Source organism: Centruroides sculpturatus, unplaced genomic scaffold (genome assembly GCF_000671375.1).
Source record: "Centruroides sculpturatus isolate CEXI.00-Female unplaced genomic scaffold, Cexi_2.0 scaffold1577, whole genome shotgun sequence".
NCBI lineage: Eukaryota > Metazoa > Arthropoda > Arachnida > Scorpiones > Buthidae > Centruroides > Centruroides sculpturatus.
Window position 1 is genome coordinate 39,285 of NW_019385882.1, and position 20,700 is coordinate 59,984.

Genomic DNA, 20,700 nt, shown 5'->3' on the forward strand with positions numbered 1-20,700 from the left:
TTTCAATAAAATATAAATTTAACTGATTTTTGTATTCAAAATTTGAGGGTTTGTTTTTTCTTATCTTTTCAGGAAGTTTAAACAGCTTTATCTGAAAACACACAAATCATATGAAAGTATTATACATACTTTTATTGTACATTTATATTAGGGAGTTTTGTTTTTAACAAGTGTGTGCAGGTAATAATGATCAAGAAAATGATTGATAAAGTTGATGATGGTATGATAAAGCAATTCTTACTTCAAAAAACTTTCTTGTTGTGTTGATTATATTCATTGATTTATTAAAACTGAATAAAATTCTGAAGATGTATTTACTTTTATTGATAAACTAGTCAAATACATTTACAAAGCCATACTTAGTCATCTAAACAGGTTTTTAAATGACTTTTTTTTATACCTGAGATCTTTCTTGTTATATGCATTTGATGACTACTTTGGCAATTTTTTTTGTGATTTTTGAATAAAAAATTTTTCTTGGAATAGAAATTGCAGTCTCACAATGATATGTATATTGAAATAAAGAGTATTAACATATCTTTGCAGCATTGTTATAATTATTAAAATTATTGTGAAATGGTAGCTGCCTACCTCTGGACAAGTTACTTCATATCTAATTATTAACTTAGCCTAATCATAGTCTGATAATTTGGTAGATAGTCTGGCTTTAGTGTAACTTTCTTTGAAGCCAAAGTGCATAATATTTAATAAAATCAACTATTAGTTAACATCAACCCTTACAAGGGTTCCCATAATAGTTGATACACTGAGAACCTACTAACTATAAAAACTTATTGGAAAATATTTTAAAATAGCAGTTTCAGTTTTTTATTGAAAAATTGCTCTGTTTGATATCTAATATTGATTTACTTTGTCTCTTATTGATCTCTCAATTTTAATAGGCATTATTCAAAGTATGGAATTTTCTAATATATGAAAATTTTTTCATTATTATATGGAGTTGGATATATTGATTATTGAATTTTATTACTGTTTACTTTACCTTTTAATTTTTTTTTTCAGATGCTTGCTATAATGATTGGCATAGGTGTTGTGATTGTTGTGATTATTGTAGGTAGGTAACTTAAGTATTATTGTTTGAATTAAATATTTTTGGATATGTTTTAATGAAAAACTTTTTATAATGCTTTTACATCACAGCTTTTAAAATTTTGTTTATTCATATATCAAATTGTTAAATAACTCATAAATTGTCATCTTTCAATTAAGTTGTTTTTAATTAAAATTTTTTTTAATATATGGTAAAAATATTTTTTAAAGCATAAAGTAATTTGAAGTAATGAAATAGTATTTTAAACTAGTAAAAAATATTACTTCAAAATATTAAAAATTTGTTTAGTTAGTATTAATAATTAGCAAAAACTAATGAAAATTAACCATGTTGCACTTGGCTAAATAGAAATATCTTTAGCTTTATAAGATACATTTAACATGAATAAGTATCAAAATATGTGTATTTTATAAGAATATAATATTCTGAAGAATGATAATGGAAATATGTATTAAAAGAATAGCATAAATTCAAACTTAATTTCAAAAATGAAGAATGTTGTATTTTTATAAAATCAGAAATTTAATATAAAAATTAACATGTATTCTAAATTTACTTTAAATTTAAATTATAAAGTACTGGTCTAAATAATATCTAGTTAAAACTGATAAAATATTTTTTATGTGAAGATATAATAAAGCAAGTTTTATTTGTAATTTTGGTAATGCCAGTCTACTGTGTTAAAAAAATGACTGTTATAATAATAAATTCTTAAGTATTTGTTATAATTTACTGTTGTGATGTATCTCAGTGAGTATGTATAGTAGAACAGAGTATATAAAAATGAAACAGAATGAAATAGCATAATTAAAGTTTTTCACACTGTAAGAGTATGTTATTTTTTTCATTTGAGGAAAAATAAGAATGATAAAATTTTCATTAAATAACATGAATGCGTAAGCTTCATCCTGAATTAATTATAAGATACAAAATAGTCTTTTGAGTGAATTTGTTTGTTACTCATTTAGTTGTAGTCATAACTTAAGAAATAGTCATGAGGACTTATATTATATAGTAATATTATATTTTATAGTAAATAGTCTTGCTTAAAGATTAAATAACATATATTAATAATTATACACAAGTGTCCAAAACTTAAGGCTATATCATATTATGATACATGATGTTTTAGTTTTTTTATGGATCAGCTAAATTGAACAGTAAATTGAATTTACATCTTTTACAAAAAATTTGTTTTTGAAAATGCTGTGATGATGATACTCCATTATTTCCTAAACAGGATACATTATTGTTTTCTTAGTACAGGATATGATCACCCTGAACAGTAAATGCAACTCTCACACCATTATGTCATACTGTGCACTGAGTGATTCAAGAGTTCTTGTGTAATTTTGCTCACTCCTCCTTCAGATTACAAACAAATTGAGGTGTAGTGAATTTCATTTAGCAATACAAGTGTATGTTCGCAAACCATCTATGCATGTGCTGTGGGATTCAAATCTAGAGAGTGCACTGATCAGTCCATTTGATAAATATCCTTACTCTTTATTAGTTTATCTAATACTGCTGTATGATATGGGGGCATTGTCATTTGTGAAAACTAATTCCTTGCCCATAGCACCTTGGACAGTTGAATAGGGCATAGAATAATATCTTTACAATAATGTTTATTAGATACAGTAGTTCTTTTATCAAACACTTTGATAAAATCTCTTTGATCAGTTTCACATTAAAATTTAATGTTGCAACTTGGAATTTATAAATCTATTTATCGGTTATTTTGGAGACATTTTCAATATAAATAGTTTCTACTTTGGCTCTGTGATAAATATCATTTAGATGAAGATAAACTGATTGATTACTAAAATTGATCTTGATCAGATCCTGATTCTTGATTACTTCTTTCTTGACAAAGTAACCAAGGATAACTTTAACACTGCTCTCAATTGAATGCCTTAGTTTGTGTATTCTAAAGCACTCAGCTTGAAATTCAATATTAAGGTTATTAACGCTGGGCAAAATGAATGCTAAAACAACATATTACATCTACCCATCCCTACTCTCATAATTAAGCTTAATGAGGACTGAGAAGCTGATGAGTTACCAAAAATGAAGAGTTTTAGGGATAGCAATGATGATAGTATAAATAATAGAATTTTTGTATAGGTATTATATACACAAGTCCATGTCACTATTAACTACTAACAGTGATTATTTCTATTTCTAATTAAATTTTTATTAAAAAACTATTGATTATTCATTGGTTACTTTGAAGTTAGTGACATTTGCATGGTGACATTTTGCAGTGAAATCTTGGAAAAAAAGATTAAATTCTATGTTGACACATGGAATCAATACTATTAACAAGTGTTGCTAGTAAATAACAATAATTTATTTTGATCCTAGTGTACATTATAGAGAAAAAAATTAGATTACATGTCTTTTTTTTTTTTTTAATGACACAATGAGTTTTATGGAATGTTGAGTTATCGAGAGTTAATGTTCTGGGATTCTATTGTATTTACCAGAGTGGTAAACAAGTAGAACAGTGCGTATAAAAAAAATTACTGTATGTCATTTACTTTAACTTTGACAATCACAAATATTTTCAACTACTGTTTGGTGAAGTTATTTAACTTAGAAATTAATATAATAATAAAAGTTTAGTATAAATGAACGTATAATATAATAATAAAAGTTTAGTATGCTATTTACAGCAGCTGATACACCAGCTGTATAATATTGATACAAATGGCAAAGTGTAAGCAAAGATGTTCTCCAAAATTCCACTATCATATAGTAAATATAGTAGCACTGTCATAGTGCAATATTTTGTAAACTAACATTTTATTTGAGGTGTTGATTTTGACTTGACTGTGATTATTAATAGAGCTGATGTAGAGTTCTTATCAAGACAACTGAAGATTTTTAGTAGTTGCTTGTTGGTAGTGATAGGTGGAGCCTGTTTGCACATTACTTTTTTATGAAGCTGGATAACAAGGAAATTGAAGATAAGGCATTTCCTATACAATCAAACACATCAATGTGTCCTTTGTGGTTTATTTTTCATTTGTAATTTTTATAGTACATTTAATAATATTTTAATACAAAATTTTCAGCAAAACGAAGCTGGTAAGATGCCCACAATTACCATGACAAAATATTTACAAAATAACTAAATTTTATGAAAAATTTGCAATCATATTTTTACACAATATTATTATTTAATAATACTGTAGTGTAATAAAAAAAAATACAAAATAATTGTAGAAATATAATTAAAATATATTGTTTTGTACTTTTTGTTTATAAAAAAAACTTTGACATGGCTGATTAGGCTGGATAATTGTGGGTTAGATGATTGCAAGTCTGCTGTATATACAGGTATTACTCATTACATGGTAGTTATGTTCCGAAAAAGTGCTGTGTTATGCGAATCCATGCTACATGAAAGAAAGGACTAATGCAAAACATAGGGTTACGTTCCAGAAGTTGCAAAAGTACACTATTCTTTTTCATTACTAAGATTAGTATATCTATTAAAGCAATCAATAATTTATTTCCAATCAGTAATTAGTTAACACGCAACTAAAAGTACTGTATTATGTATTAATATTAATTAGTTAAACAAGGGCGTTTTCTTTTTATGAGGTATCATCATCATCTCAACTTTTTGTTGATCTTGATTGGAAATATCAGCAACATTTTCATATTTTTTATTTTTATCATAAAAAATTTTTTCTAGAGGGTCACATTTGTTCAGTCAAGTACTGAGTGTTTTTTCCAGAATTTGTGTTCAAGTAACAAGATACCACCATATTTTGTTCATTGTTTTATGAATTATTGCTTACCTACAGTTTAAAAAAAAAGTTTAATAGAAATTATCTAAAAATGTTTAAATAAACTTTACTAAATACCAAAATTAATGTATAAAAACAAAATAGTGACTGTGTTAAGGGCTAAAGTCTGAAAGTCTGATACCTCATTGATAGGAAATTGATACCTCATTGATAGTGCAATTTTTCTTCCTTGACCTCATTTTTCATTAAGGTAAACCTGATGAAGGTACAAAATAATTTTGAAAATTTCAATATTTTAAAATCCATGGGCAAATTTGAGATAACACATGTGCTTGCTTGAGTTTTAAAAAATATCAAATCACAAAGTTTACTCATTACAACCAAATTTCACAATTTTTAAGTTTTACACTTAAAAATTGTGAAATTTTGTATGGAAGATTTCCAAAACTGTGTTACAGTGAAACTGGAAGTCATGTTGCACAGGTGATATCCCCAATTTTCAAATTGTGTTAGAGCGAAACTGTGTTCTAGAAGTACCGTGTTGTACGAGGGATACTTGTGTATCATATAGCTATGGCCTAAACTGCTTTACACCATAACCATATTTCTCTTCTATCCTACTGAAATCTTAACTGAATGTTACAAGTTGACTTATACAAAGGATTTAGGGTTACCAGAGTTTTGAGCTGAAAATCTTGAGGTTGACTTATACACTGGCTATACTGATATATAAATTATCTGATACAAATTAAATAAAAAATATGTAAAAGAATATATTCCAATATGAATTAAAATTTAGTATAACTATATATCAGAAGAATATTAGTGACATTGTGAATTTAATGACTAATTGGTGATTATTTGCAAGTAAAAATGAATATATATGTCTTTAAAATTTTAATTTTGATGATAATATGAGTATTGCAATAGAGGTTGTTTGATAACATTAATAAATGAAAATGCTTTTATTAAGTAAATTATTTTGTATTTGTGAATTTTATGCCATTTTCATTCTGTTTCAATGAATTTGTTCTACTATTCCAAATTTTTGAGAGAGAAAAAATATAGTTATAATTGGATGAATATAAAAGATACTTCAGAAACATAACTGAAACAATAGTTTGAATTTGACAGTAAAGTACTGGTAATAGTTTAAATTTAACAGAAAGTCATGAAGAATTACATACTCTAATAAAGAAATTATAAAAATAAATGTCTTATTAGATTTAATAATTAATTTTCGTGTGTATGACTAACATATTAAGAGCTAAAATGTGTATATTTGTATACTTTAAAATTTGAAAACTAACATTTGTAATATCAAATTGCAAAAGTGTATCAAATATATCAATTAATAAAATATATAGAAAAATTTCTATTCATGTTATGATTTCAGAAAAAAATAATCACTTTTTAAGGAATAACAATTGCTGTTTATGTTGTAAATTTATAACCAACTGATTATCTTTTAGACTCGTATACATGCATAAGTTTCTTCAGTTTTGGTTATAAAAATGCAGGATATCTTCAAATAGATAGGAATAATCAAAATATAAGAAAATTTAGTATTCACAGATAAATTTTGCTAGGAAATAGATACAGTTATCCATTTCCAATATTCAACCTATTAATTTCTTTATAAATAACTTTTGTTAATACTTTTTATTAAAATATATATAATAAGCACATGCTTTGTGTGCAGTTTTATGAAATATTTGATTATATATCTATTATTAACAATTAGATATTCACATTTTAATCTACACTTTTATTCTGCTATATTTAAATTTTTCAAATCATTTATCTATATAATTGACTATTTTAATTTTAATACTTTTCAGCTCTTAAGTACTATAAATTTAATCTAGAATTTATTTTCAAACATTTTTTTATATAATAAAATATATATCTTGATTTTTAATAAGAAGTTTAATAAGAATTAATCCAATTTAGTATATTGGAAATGATTAGTTTTTGAATCTAAATTTAAATTGGTTATCATCATCAAATAACTCTTAATGGAAAAGTAGAATTTTTGTCATACATGAATAAAATATTGTAAAAATCAAACATTGTGTTCTTATTTCTTGCTTCAGATATGACAAAATTTGTTTTAAAAATTATCTTTGAAATTTATTGTAAAAATTTTCTGAATTTTGTTTTAATTGGAAGTAATTCATTAACGATTCTTTGACACAATGAAAATCATTCTGTGCAAATTTAAATAATACTGTAATTTTATATTTGTATGAAAGTGTTTAATGTATTATTATAGTACATAAATACAGTATAACAATTATTTTAACATCACATTTGAGTTAAAATATAAATAAAAACAAAATTAATTCAGTTCAGATTTTTCTGAAGAAGTTAGTGCTAATGTATTAAATATATATGTTATATCTACAAATTATGTAAAAAGCAATTATTTCTTTTCTATGTTTTATGTTATATAAGCTGAAAAGTATTAAAATAATTATACTCTGCATGATTTTACACTAAATTTTTATGACTTATATTTCCCTTTTTATAATCCATTTACACATCATACATTATATCCTTTTTGTTGCAACTGCTCGTTTTTCTTATCCTTAAAATAATGTATTTTATTTCTGTAACCACATTATTTATTCCTGTCTATTTCAAGTTTACTTCTTCTTGTGATTTTTGAAGACCCCTGAAGAAGGGTGATACTACACCTGAAAACATTTGGGTAATTAATTTTCACATTGGTATCTTGATTTGGCTTATTTCTTTGAACTTCAATATGATCTTTAAAAAATTTTTATAATTTTTTTTTCTGTAAGGGGAAAATTTTTTGAAAATAATAACACTAATACTTTATTTTTGTTAACAAAATTAACTTTTTAAATAAATTTACACTTAAATCATTTCATTTACATGAAAAGAACAACAAAATAGTTTTTAAGAAATTGAAAAAAAAAATAAAAATTGTGATTCAGTACATATTGAAAATGATGCAATGTAAGTGTATCTTTTATGTGTATTAACTAATAATTCAATTTGTTAAAGATATAATTATACATCAAACTGATTAAAGAAAAAAATAAGGAAATAATTTACTTCTAAATTTGTTGGATGTAAATATATTAATATATTGTATAGTTTCAATATTATTTCATTTAAATTAAATTCTTTTTTAACTAAAATAAATCTTTACCAAAGATAGTGGTGACTGATAAATGGCCCTTTATATATATTTTATAAACTTATCATTTTACAAATTATTTTCAAGTTATGAATATTTTTTAAAGAATTTGTTATTCATTGTGTAATTTTACATAACTATTGAAATAATAATGGTTTTAAGTTTTAATTTACATAACAGAAGAATTTGGCTAGAAATTTAATAGAATTATTGCAATAAATACTTATTTTGATTTGGAAAAGTACAAATGCCCAAAAAGTTCAGATAAACTGGAGGTTTACATTTGAGTAAAAAATTGGAGATAAATATCAAAATCATTAAAAAGAAATATTTTATGCATTTAAATATAAAAGTTAATATTAAATTATAATTAGATATATGTAAAGAATTTTAATAAAAACAAATAAATAAACTATGAAACTTTTTTATTATGATTATTTTTATATTTTGGAATTTGGAACTATATCTAAATACAGTGCAGGTGGAACCTCGCTTAACAAGCAACATTTTGCATAACGAGTGATGAGGAGAAGGGAAGTCCCGGATTATGCGCACGTTCCATCATCAGTCTGTTAGCACTTATTCCACTAGCATCTTAGTGTCACTTGTGATCACACATTTTTCCAAACTTGTGTTCACACACATTACATATAAACATCAACAACTATAGTCCGTTATATAATAAACATGCCAAATCATATGCCAAATCCTTGGGCTGTGTAAAGGCTATAATTAAATATTAGAAATTAATTAATTTGACTAGATGGCAGCATAACTGCCTACCTCTAGTCAAATTAATTAATTTCTAATATTTAATTATAGCCTTTACATAGCTCAAGAATTTGGCATATCGTTTGGCATGTTTATTATATAACGGGCTATGGTTGTTTATGTTTAAAAGTAATATGTGTGAACACAAGTTTGGAAAAATATGTGATCACAAGCGACACTAAGATGCTAGCAGAAGGAGTGCTAAACAGACTGATAGTGCATGCGCACAACTCGGGACTTTCCCTCTCTTCATCACTCATTATGCAAAACATCGCTCATTGAGGCAATTTTTTACAATTTGTTTTGCTCATTAAGTGAGGTTCCACTGTTATTATTACTAATTAACAGCATCCAATGGTTGTTTGCTTCCTATTTCTTTTACAACTGCAAGCATATTTATGATTGAAATGAATCATAGGGGCAGTTTGATCTTAATATTGCAGCTGAAAATAGTATATTGTTGATTTTAACATTATAAATATATACAAACTTAATGATTAATAGCTATTAAATATTTTTTTAAAAATCACTTTAAGTGATATTAGCATTTTCAAGTGAGAAACAAAACTGATTCATTGATAGAGAACCATACTTAATGCAAACAGACAATAATAAGTGTGTGTGTTTATATATATATATTTTTTTTTGTTATTTTTATTAAGTAACTAGCAGACCCCGCCACGCGTTGTTGTGGCNATTTGGCATACTGTTTGGCTGTTTGAGACATATTTTTTTTATTTATTTTTCTGCAATTTGAATTCCAGGTTGGTTTATTTCATGCTAAAAAAAAAAATAAAGATGATTCATGCTCCTTAACAATGTATATTGTATAAATTTTTTTGAATAAACATTATACATTAAATATTTGAGTGTTTTTTTTTTTTCTTCGTGGAACGCATTATCTTATTTTACATTAATTTATATGGGAAAAATTGTTTTGCTTAACAAGGGTTATGCATTATGAGTAAGAATCTGGAACGAATTATGCTCATTAAGCAAGGTTCTACTGTATTTTATATTTGTTTCACTCAAATATTTCTTTTTATATAATTTTTTGATTTAAAAGAATTTTCCTCAAAATTAAACTTTTCAGAATAAATAAATTACAGAAAAATAAACATTTTTATCATTTAGAAATTAATTATGTTAAAGATAAATTATATGTTTATAGTGTTTTTAGGAAACATACAAACTGTTAAATAAAAAAAAAAAATACTAATTCTTTTTGATTTGAATTTAAAATTATTTTTATATTAATTTCTAATTGTTTACATATCTGATATTGTAACTCTAAAATAATCTCTTCATTATAATAATTAGTGCAAAATAATTATGCAATATGCATTATATTATAGAATAAGAAGATGCTAAATCAAAGCATGAACAGATGAATTGCCATTCTCTCTCCTCTGTCTCATGCATATTGAAGTGAAAGATTTATCTATAATTAATCTATCTGATTTTTTCTCCTCTCATGACTTTTTAGTGTAAGAACATTAAACTAATTATACACTAGTTCTTTAAATTATCGTAAATTATGAAAATCAATATACAGTTTTTGTTTTTCTTTCATGTTTTTGTATTTTCTACTTGAATACTTCTATTACCTGAAAAAGGTATGTTGTTTTAACCAAAGTACTTTGATGACCAGATGGTTTAGTGGTTAACCTGAAGAAATTTGGAAAGTAAAAAAATTTCCTTGTTCTTTAAATAGTTTGATGTATAATAAATTTTTAAAAAAAATTAATAAATGGAAATAAAACAAATTCACTGTGTTTTGAAATTTCAATAATTATTTTCTTTAAAAGAATTATGGCCATTTAACTAGTATCAAAATAAAAAGTTAGTATAATCAAATGTATAGAACATTTTTAAAAAAAATTAATAAATGGAAATAAAACAAATTCACTGTGTTTTGAAATTTCAATAATTATTTTCTTTAAAAGAATTATGGCCATTTAACTAGTATCAAAATAAAAAGTTAGTATAATCAAATGTATAGAACATTTTCAATCAAAATTAATAATTGTATCAATTTAGTACTTTTTTTTTAATAAGAGTAAAAGTAGAAAAGAAATTTTTTATTACTACTTACGTTAATTTAAGGCATTTTTAATACATATTCCAAATTATTTTTACCTTACAATAGATGATAGCTCCAAATTTATTATCTTAAATTTCTTGATTAACTCGTATGATAATGAAAATTGTTTATTTCAACTACTAGTTATCTGGATAATTTATTTTGTAACATTGATCATTATTTGGATTAGAATATCAATACTAAAGAAAACAAGATATCTACTTGTATATTTTTCTGATAGCATCTATCAAATCTAAAATGTAAAACAAAAAGTTAAAATACTTCTTGTGAACTATTTCATTATCTCTGGCACTTTGTTGCAATACTAGAGTGCTTACTTTAGGAAGCTAAATCTTTAATCAAATATTAAGAAACATTTTTATCTTGAACCAGGACAACTCCAGCTTTACATTTCAAATAAAATGAATATAAGTATCATCATTCTTTAAAAAAAGATTTTAAAGAGTAATTATATAATCGTTTTATATGAATTGTAAGCTGAAGTTGTTCTGGATCAAGATGAAAATATTTTATAAAATTTGATTAAAGATTTGGTTTCCTGAAGTAAGTATTTTAGTAATGGTAAAATATTAATAGTTGTATATGTATTATTAATAAAATAATTTCATATATTAGAACAGAAAAGCTCAAATTATATGGATAAAATTTGTTGAAAACAGATTTGTAAAAGGTTACACTGCACTGTTAAAGTATACAGGTATCTCCACTGAACATCAGTAATTTGTTCCCAAAAATCAGTTGTTCTGCATGAAAATGCTTTTTATCAACCTTTTCTTGTTATTTTAATATAAAAATTATAATACATAATTAAAAAATCATAAAATGTCCCTATATAACTAACAAACTATTATTTTAGGATGTAAATCATAACTTCTTGATCATCAAATAGTTAACATGACTCTCGACGTACAGTTGTTTTGTACATACTGTAATGCACTTCTTAAAAGGTCTGTACATGATTCTGATTTTCTGTCAATAGTGTTTGAAATTAACTTGAGACTGCACATCATTTTTGAGTTGTAAAAAAATTTTCTTGCATAAACATCAACAGAAAAATGTTGTATTGAGATATTTATAATCTATACAATTTGGGCATTAAAGACCAAGAGACATTCTACTGAAAAATTCTTAACGCGAGCAAGTTTTGTGGATATGCCTGTACTTTATTTAACATTGTCTTGTTTTTTTAGTTTGTTTATTGATGATTTAAATAAAGCATATAAATTTTTTTGTGATATGGTCATATAAAAGATTGAAAATGTTTGTTTAAATGATTTTGTATGTTGATTTACAGATTTATTTTATTTTTAATAATTGATTTAAAAGACNAATATAATAGAGATGGATTGATGATGATAATAATAATAATAATAAATAATAATAATAAGTGCAGAGCCCAAACGCTTAGGAGTTGAAAGTTGAAATTTGGTACACAGTTAGGGTACATCACGAGAATGTACTGTACACTAAGGGATTTTTTTAAATTCCTCCCTGTGGGAAAGAGGGAGAGGGTTAAGGATTATCCTGAAGAACTCGGTTTCTACTGTACTATTTTAGACGCGGTTTTTTTTTCATTTTTGCGGGAAATTGAACATTTTTTTAGACCCATCTAAAAATTTTCTAATTAGCCTCAGAAGAAGGGAGTGAATTCTTGCACCCGATGAAAACAGGTAAGATTGGCTATATAACTACAAAGGTTATCTTATGTAAGAGTTTATCACACCAAATGACCAACCTAACACATTTAAAAAATTTTTTGAAATGTGTACAGTAGAGAAATAAAGAATTTTTAAAATGTGTTAGATTGGGCACTCAGTGTGATAAACTCTTATGTAAGATAATCTTTGTAAACATAAATCAAATACTGTATTATAATATAGTAAAAGGGTTAGAAGTACAAAATAATCTAATAATCTTAATCTTTGCTGTTGTTATTTTTTGCCCGAGCAACGCCAGGCTCATCTGCTAGTATATATATTATATAAAATGTATGTTGAATTACTGAATTAAATTTGTATACATTATTAATTATTGAATTATATACATAAAATATATTTAATTTGAAATATAACAGTAAATCTATATAGAAAAAATAAGATTTTAAAAAGATATCATCATCATTTTGTCACATTCTCAAAAATTCATTTTGTCTGCATTTCCTAAAGCAGAAATATATATATATATTTTTTCACTTTCACCTTTCCTCCAGTTAATTACTTTACAATAAAATAAATCTTGCAATTTTATATCAGTGATGAGCAACAACCTTTTCTGGCTGCAAACCACAAGTGCACTTCATAGGCTTCTGATGGTTTGGATGCACTTTTTCTAACTTACAAGGAAACTGTTAAGAGTTTTTTTTAATAAAAAAATTTAGTTAATAATTACGTTAAAAGTATACAAACTCTATATCAGATTTGTAATATTCACTAAAAGTGTTAATTAGAGTTAATAGCAATTAAATGTTGTACTAACACTTTTAGTGAATATTATAAATCTAATATAGAGTTTGTATACTTTTAATGTAATTATTAACTAAATTTTATTAATATTTATTAAAAGACATTCCAACAGTTGCCTTGTTAGCTGAAAGCTTTAAGCCATACCGAGTATCAACATACTCCATAACTGCCAGTACACTAATTACTAACATAATATACTATAATAATATGCAAACTAGTAATATAAAGTTTAATCTCATCTTCACTTGTTAAGTTTAGTTTGAATGTTGTTCATCTTGAATATCAGGTTAATCAAGTTTGCGCAATGACACAAGGCAGAAAACATAAAAATAAAATTATGCAAATCAAATCAAGAATCAGATACTATCAGATTTTATCCTAGTTATTTTTAGTTATAATGTATTAAAATTTGGTTTAGATGTGATTAAATATATTTCACAAATATATAAATAACAGTATGGAAATTATATGAAGCTGTATGCATTAGAAAGTCTGTGAACAAGTCTATTTACAAGCTAAGAAAATAATCTGTTACATATTTTTTCTAAAATATATCTAGTTTGACAAAATGTAGCACAACTGGTAATACCTCCACCACCTGGTTTGAAGCATAGCAATTTTGAATTATAGTCTGTGCTGATTTATTTGTTATTATTTATATACCACATTTTTTAAATTACTAATTAATCAGTTCAATATTCTAATTATAAAATGTGTACAAATGGTAACACTGTACATATTTTAATAATTATTTAATATAATAAAATTGTAGCTGAAAATTAACTCGGATAAATTCGGTGCCATTTCTTTCTTGATTTGATTAAAACTATTGTATTTGTAAATTTATACATGTATACATGAAATTCTTATAAAAGCATATGTAAAAAAAATTTTTAAATGTATATATTGTGTTTGTATTAGTGAGGTGTTACTGAATTTCAAATAATAAGAATCCTTAAAATTTTCTGTGTGCTAGTTTTTAAGATTTTTTTGAAACTATATCTTTAATGATAAAATATTTAGTTTGAAATAATCATATGAAATTGAAATTTATAAATTTATTTTTTTCTCTTTCAGTCTGGGCAGTATCCAAATATGGTAGTTAGATTAGTCTTCAAGCAACATCCTTGTTCTCATTGATTGCACTTNTAGTTTTAAGCAGCTTTTTCTCATGTAAACCAGTGGCAAATGCTATATTATTTTACAAGAAAACACATTCCATTTTTTCTCTGGGCTTAGAAACTAAAGAAAATCATCATAATATTTTATAATTAGGAATTGTTAATAAGAAGTATTATCCCTTGTAACTATGCATATAACTTTGTTTTTTTTATTCAGTTACCAAACCATTAATTGAAGAGAATGAAATTTATTACCAGTTGGTAATATACAGTGATTTATATTTAGGGAATAAATCAAATGTTTCATTAATATGCGAGCCTTTAAAATGTATGTGAATTTTAAATGTTTAGATATAAACCGTGTTAGATGTAAAGTGAATATCGTTTGATGTTTACATTTATCACATTTTTATTTAATCAAATTGTTTTTTGTTGATGTATCATTTTTATTGTTCTCAAAATGCACTAAACTGCAAACATTTTGAATCGAAATAATATATATACATATATATTATCTTGACATAAAATATGGAGTATCAAACTCGATGATTTTGATCACATTCCAAATGTTGGATAAGAAAAATTGTGGTATAAATAATGGAAGAGTACATTAATTGTACTGTAATATTTTACCACATTTTTGCATTGTTGAATTGTTTGTTATTGTGTCAGTTGATCAATGTTAAAACTAGTCATTTTATTTATTATTCAAGTATTTATTTTTAATATTATTTATTGCTGTTGTTGTTATTATTTTATATTTATTGACTTGTGATATACTGTGTATGTACGTATGTATACTTAAATATATATATACTAAATACACACATTCAGTTACATACGTATACAGTATATATATATATTATATATATTCAAGTTGCTTCTGCATATTTGTATATTTATTTCCGTATTCACAACGTAGAATAGTATGTAAGAAAGTCTGAAGCTTCCTCTTATTAGATAGAAGAAAAGAGACAGCCTCCTCTGTAAAATTAATAAAATTTAATTTTCTGATCATAAAAAAATAAGCATCAAAAAAGAAATATATACACAGAAATTTGTGTCTTGGATAATTCTGGAAATTGATGAAATTATTGTGCATTGTGAGTGATTATAGTTATAGTACATTATTTATTATTATATTTTTCTATTTTTACTACTTATACATAGTGTAATTGTAAGAATACAGTATTTACATTTTTGTGATAGTGTTTGTTTTTGTGCACTGTGATTATATCCTAATTGCATAGAAATATAGTTTGTTAAACAAGAAAAAAATTGATATAATGTTGTTGGATTAAAAAGAATAATAAAAAGACTATTGTTGGTGATTATAAAATCTGAACCTCTAAAGTATAATAAAGCAGAGAAAGTCTGTCTCTAAATATATTTATCCTGTTTTTTTCCCCCTAAGTCTTTTTCATAAGAAACAGAATGATTTGAAGTAAAATATTAATAATTCAGTAAAATAAAAACTACATGTATTGTAATTATAATTTAATATTTTATTACTGTTTTATTTTATGACTGATAATGGAATCAAATCAAATTTAACTTGGACTTGAAATAGACCAATACTGATGCAAAACAGTGTATTGATGCTTAAATACCACTGCTTGTTTGGAATAATTTCATTTTATTCGTGAATAAAACTTTATTTCTTGTCTTACAGGAGGATCCAGGATTGATTGGATGTATTTTGGAAATTATTTAACACCATTATAGATTGTTACCTATGATCTGTGTAACTAAATGCATGTGTAAATATATATAATGTTTCCACACATATGATGACAAGCATGGACTTGCATGATGTTATTAAATATAATACTGACTGCAATACAAGATATTTTGCAATAATTTCATTAGAATTTAGAAGATTTAAAGCAAATTCATTGAGTAACAAGATGTGAACTGAATTGCAATATATATTCTATATATGGTAAATTCTATTTTATAGACTCATATTTTAGCAGCAGAAATAGTTTCAAATGTTTGTTTTTTGAATATTTAAGAATCTATATTTTACATTATTACAACAATTAAATAGAAAGATATCTTTTTAATCCCAACAAAAATATTTATTAAGCAAGACTAACATTTTTAATTGGAAGTTATCATTAGATTTGTGAATTTGTGAAAGCAAAGAAACACTTCTGCTTATGGAAATAAGGTGCTGTATATTACTGAACTATGTATTACTAAGAAATGTTAGTTCTTGTTCAAAAAATTTTTTGTTAGAATCAAAAAGTGTCTTGCCACATAATATTGAAATAAAGTATCATTAACTTTATTATTTAATTATTTTAAAATTGTATAGCTAATTATGCTTCAAGCTAATTAAAATTAGCTTAAAACTTAAGCAGATAATTGTTATAAAGATCTTGTTTTTTAGATATTGAAGTTGAACAAGATTCAGAAAACAATTCAAATATAAAAATGACAAGCTTATAAGAGTTACTTCTCTGTTTTTCAATGTGTTAAGAAGATATGTAAGTATAAAACAACACAATTTTGTGATCAAATTGATCAAAAGACTATATGTGCAGTTAGTGTAAAATGTATCTAATTTTATTTTGACATTATACTAGAAAGTAGATTTTTAGAATCATGCAGATTGATTGAAGCTAGTTTGTATAAAAATATTTCTTTGAAAGACCAATTTAGATAATACTGTATAATAAATAGTTTATCCTATTATTAGAATGGCTATTTAGTTTGAATGTATAAATCTCGTGTTCAGTTGTATTCAAAAGTGTTGTCATCTTGCAAACTTGTGCTTTAGGTGGAAATGTATATATCTATGTTAAAAATTTTGAAGAAATGTGTGTGTTTTTTTTTTCTTTGAAATTCCTCTTCAATGATAAAATATTTCATTGAATTCAAATTACAAATTGATATCATCTGTGGTAGAAAAATACTAGTATCCTTAGACTCTGGGCATGCAGAGAGCAAGATATAATACAGTGAAGTGCAATGAGACTGTCCATCTCTTTCATATATCAAAACAAAGATGTCAAATATGACTTGGCTTTCTGAGGTATGATCTTCAAATGTACAGTACTAGGAGAGTAAGCAAGACATACAATGGATTTGATGGTGATTTGGAATGCTGTTTTTTCTTTTGCATAAAGCAATTTTGAATCAGAAGAACAAACATTATTGTAATAACAATCTTAAAGAACAGATTTGAAGTGAATTGATAGATTTAACAAATGAATTAAGTCAATTTATATATAATTTCTAAAATTATAATAACTGCAGAAAACCAGGTTTATATTTATTCTTTTTAATATGACAAATACATACAGAAATATTGCATATTCATAAATATTATGGATTGAATAAGAACAATAATGAATTTTAAATAAAAAGTTTATTTACTGTTAAACATAATAAACTATAATAATTAAAAAAATCTAAACTAAGATATTTGTGCAATAAATATTATTTATTGTGAGAAATAAATAAATAAATAAACAGATTGTGTATAGTCTTATCTTCTCTCATTGTACCTCATTGAATTGGTCTTGCCATAATCTTTGTATCTGTAGCTTTTCTAAAGATATTTTCAGAAAAATTCAGAACAATAATAGTAAGTATGAATTTACATATACTAAGTATCAATTGCACATTTCTTTACATCATAGCTATTTTTCTTTGTTTAAATTTAACTTTCTTTATACATTTTATAGATTATTTATACTTATTTTACACTCACTGAATTTAATAATTAATATTAATATATATATATATTAATCTTTTGTGTTTCACATTAATCTAATTTCTTAAGATTCTATTTTATATTTGTTAAAAGGCAATTTATTAAATTTTAATAATACTTGTAACATGTATATAAATCTACAACACAATTTTTAAAAATCTTTGAAACTGAAAAGACGTTTACCGAGTAAAGTGTGTATTGTTTTTCATCAATGGCAAATTTAGCTTCATGGCCAAGAAGTTAGCAATGCTTCTTCAGGATCATTTGCATCTAGTTCACCAGCATGAGTAACAATCTATATGACTTGATAGTTTCATAAGCTTATCACAGTTGATATGGTAGTTGCTACTATTAAGTTCAGCCAATTGCTTATTCAAAATCTTAAGTTTTATATCAAAAGATTATTTTTCATACTTGATTACATAACATATCAAACAATTGAGATGATCATTAACAATTTCATAATTATTCAGAATTAAATTTTTTGTTATTATAAAGATTACTTTTCTAATCTTCTTGGTCTTCCTGTATAAAAAAAAGTGAAATTTTTTTAAATTTCAGATCTACAAAATTTCATATAATTCTACATAAAGTTGGTTAAATGAATTATTGTGTATTCTGAATTATAGCAAGACAGTCCATCCTTTTTAAAAATTGAACAAAAAACTAATATATTGCCTTTCATTCAAACAGCTGTTAAGAAACTATAGTAAAATTCACTGACTTAATCTGGCACAGATGAGATCATAAAGATGCCAGTTTAAATGAGATTCATCAACTACAGTATTCTCCTGAACTGACTCAGTTGACTCAAGATGCTCTTCTGATAATAAAAAATGTTTCTGAGTAATGTTAAAATTAATAATCCTTAATAATAAAACAAATTGTTATGTGATTTAAGTATTTGATTGACTTAATAAATTTCAGCATTCGTATATTGGAAAGAATAATAAACATATAGTTTGCAAAATAATACTAATTATAAGTAAAAATACTGGATGAAAAGAATTTTACTGTAGTTGAAATTTTAATTATGTGAGCTTTTTGAAATATCTTTTAATAAAAATCATGCTACTTTGTGTACATTACTTGTAAATAAAATGTGGAATTTTTCAAGTATGTGAGAAATCAGATGTTGATGGATGCTTAAATTTATATTAATGATAAACTATTAGTAGTTGAACTGTTTATTAATAAAGTTCTAAAAAGTTCACGTTATATTTTTATTAAATCTTCAGGAACACACTTGATTCTAGACAGTTATTTTATATTTTTGTTTAAGATGTTGCATTAAGTAAATTTAAAGTAATGTTTATTTTTCAATGGTATTTTTGAAAAATTTTTTGAATTATGTTTATATCAAAGAAATATTTAGAATAAATTACAAACTCTTTGCAGTCATATATAACAAAATAAGTAATTATCAAAATTATGTTTAAAATTATAGCTCACTATTAAATCAGTCAATTTACTTGTAGTATAAATGTTAGTGTTGATTTAGAATAAATTTAGAAAATGAATAAGTGTACATTGAAATCTTTTGCTAGTAAAATATTTTGAAATCTTTTGCTAGTAAAATATTAAAAAAGCATGTAAATTAAAATAAAACACAAATATTTTTGTTAAGAGCTTTTATCAGAGAGAAGAAAGATACCACCGGAAACAGTCAATCACATTTCTAGTCATCGCAGATCCTTCAGTGAAAACAATAGAAATAGTGTGTATACTGAAGGATCAAAAAATAATCTGTAAAATACTTAAATTCTATATTATTATTTCTGAAAACAAAATTGAATATATTAATTATGATTTATGAGTATTCAAAAAACAGAAGCCTGTATATATATTTTAAGGCAACATTTATTATTGTAAATAATCATCTCAAAAAAAAATGAGCAAAATATAAAAATTATTCTCCATATATTCTGGAACTGTAAGTATTCACTTTCAGGTTTATTATTGTTCATAATTTGTTTATAATGAAAGTTTGATTTAACGTTTTTATTGGAATTATCAAAGTGAGTAGAGTATGGTCTTGTTTTACATGTGTTATATGTTATCATGTAAAATACAATTCATGTAAATTTGTGCTCTGCACCAAGTAGTTTCAGATGCGTGCATAGACTCTTAAGTGGCATTTTAACATTTTTCTGCTAACTGTACTTTTACAGTTAACAGAAAAATGTTAAAATGGGTTTAAAATGTTTTACTGTAATGGATAATGTTTTAGTCTGTTTCTGAATATACAAATATATTATTATACTATATCCAGTATACTACTTGAGAAAAAGATTGTGTCCAGTGCATGCAAAATAGGATATTCACCAGTTAGCATTAGATATTTCTCTGTTTGAAATATCAGAAGTTAGAGAAGTGCAGTTTGTTAACTAGAGTCAGATTCAGTAGCACTAGGAACGTATTAACTCAATCATTCACCATACACAAAAACATGAATCTAAATATAACGATCCCACATAAAACAAGACCTTATTGCATGTTCGAAAGAAATTATCTTC

The 20,700-nt window shown here is 24.6% G+C and overlaps 1 protein-coding gene across 7 annotated transcripts in view; it reads left to right on the forward strand.

Annotated features, from left to right (window-relative positions):
- Nucleotides 1-19,434, forward strand: part of LOC111612373 (vesicle-associated membrane protein 3-like) — a 58,646-nt gene extending 39,212 nt beyond the window's left edge. The window contains exons 5-8 of one of the 7 annotated variants that reach the window (XR_002754592.1): nt 1,024-1,075; nt 16,133-16,402; nt 16,856-16,952; nt 18,746-19,434. Coding sequence is in view for 3 of the 7 variants with exons in the window: in XM_023353577.1 (XP_023209345.1) it covers nt 1,024-1,075; nt 16,133-16,185 (105 nt within the window). In the remaining 4 variants the exon portion in view is untranslated. Of the gene's footprint in view, nt 1-1,023; nt 1,076-7,480; nt 7,547-10,128; nt 10,261-10,389; nt 10,444-14,416; nt 14,488-16,132; nt 17,806-18,745 lie in introns of those variants that run through there. The other 6 variants (XR_002754590.1, XR_002754591.1, XR_002754593.1 and 3 more) reach the window with 6 other exon arrangements.
- The last annotated feature ends 1,266 nt before the right edge of the window (nt 19,435-20,700 follow it).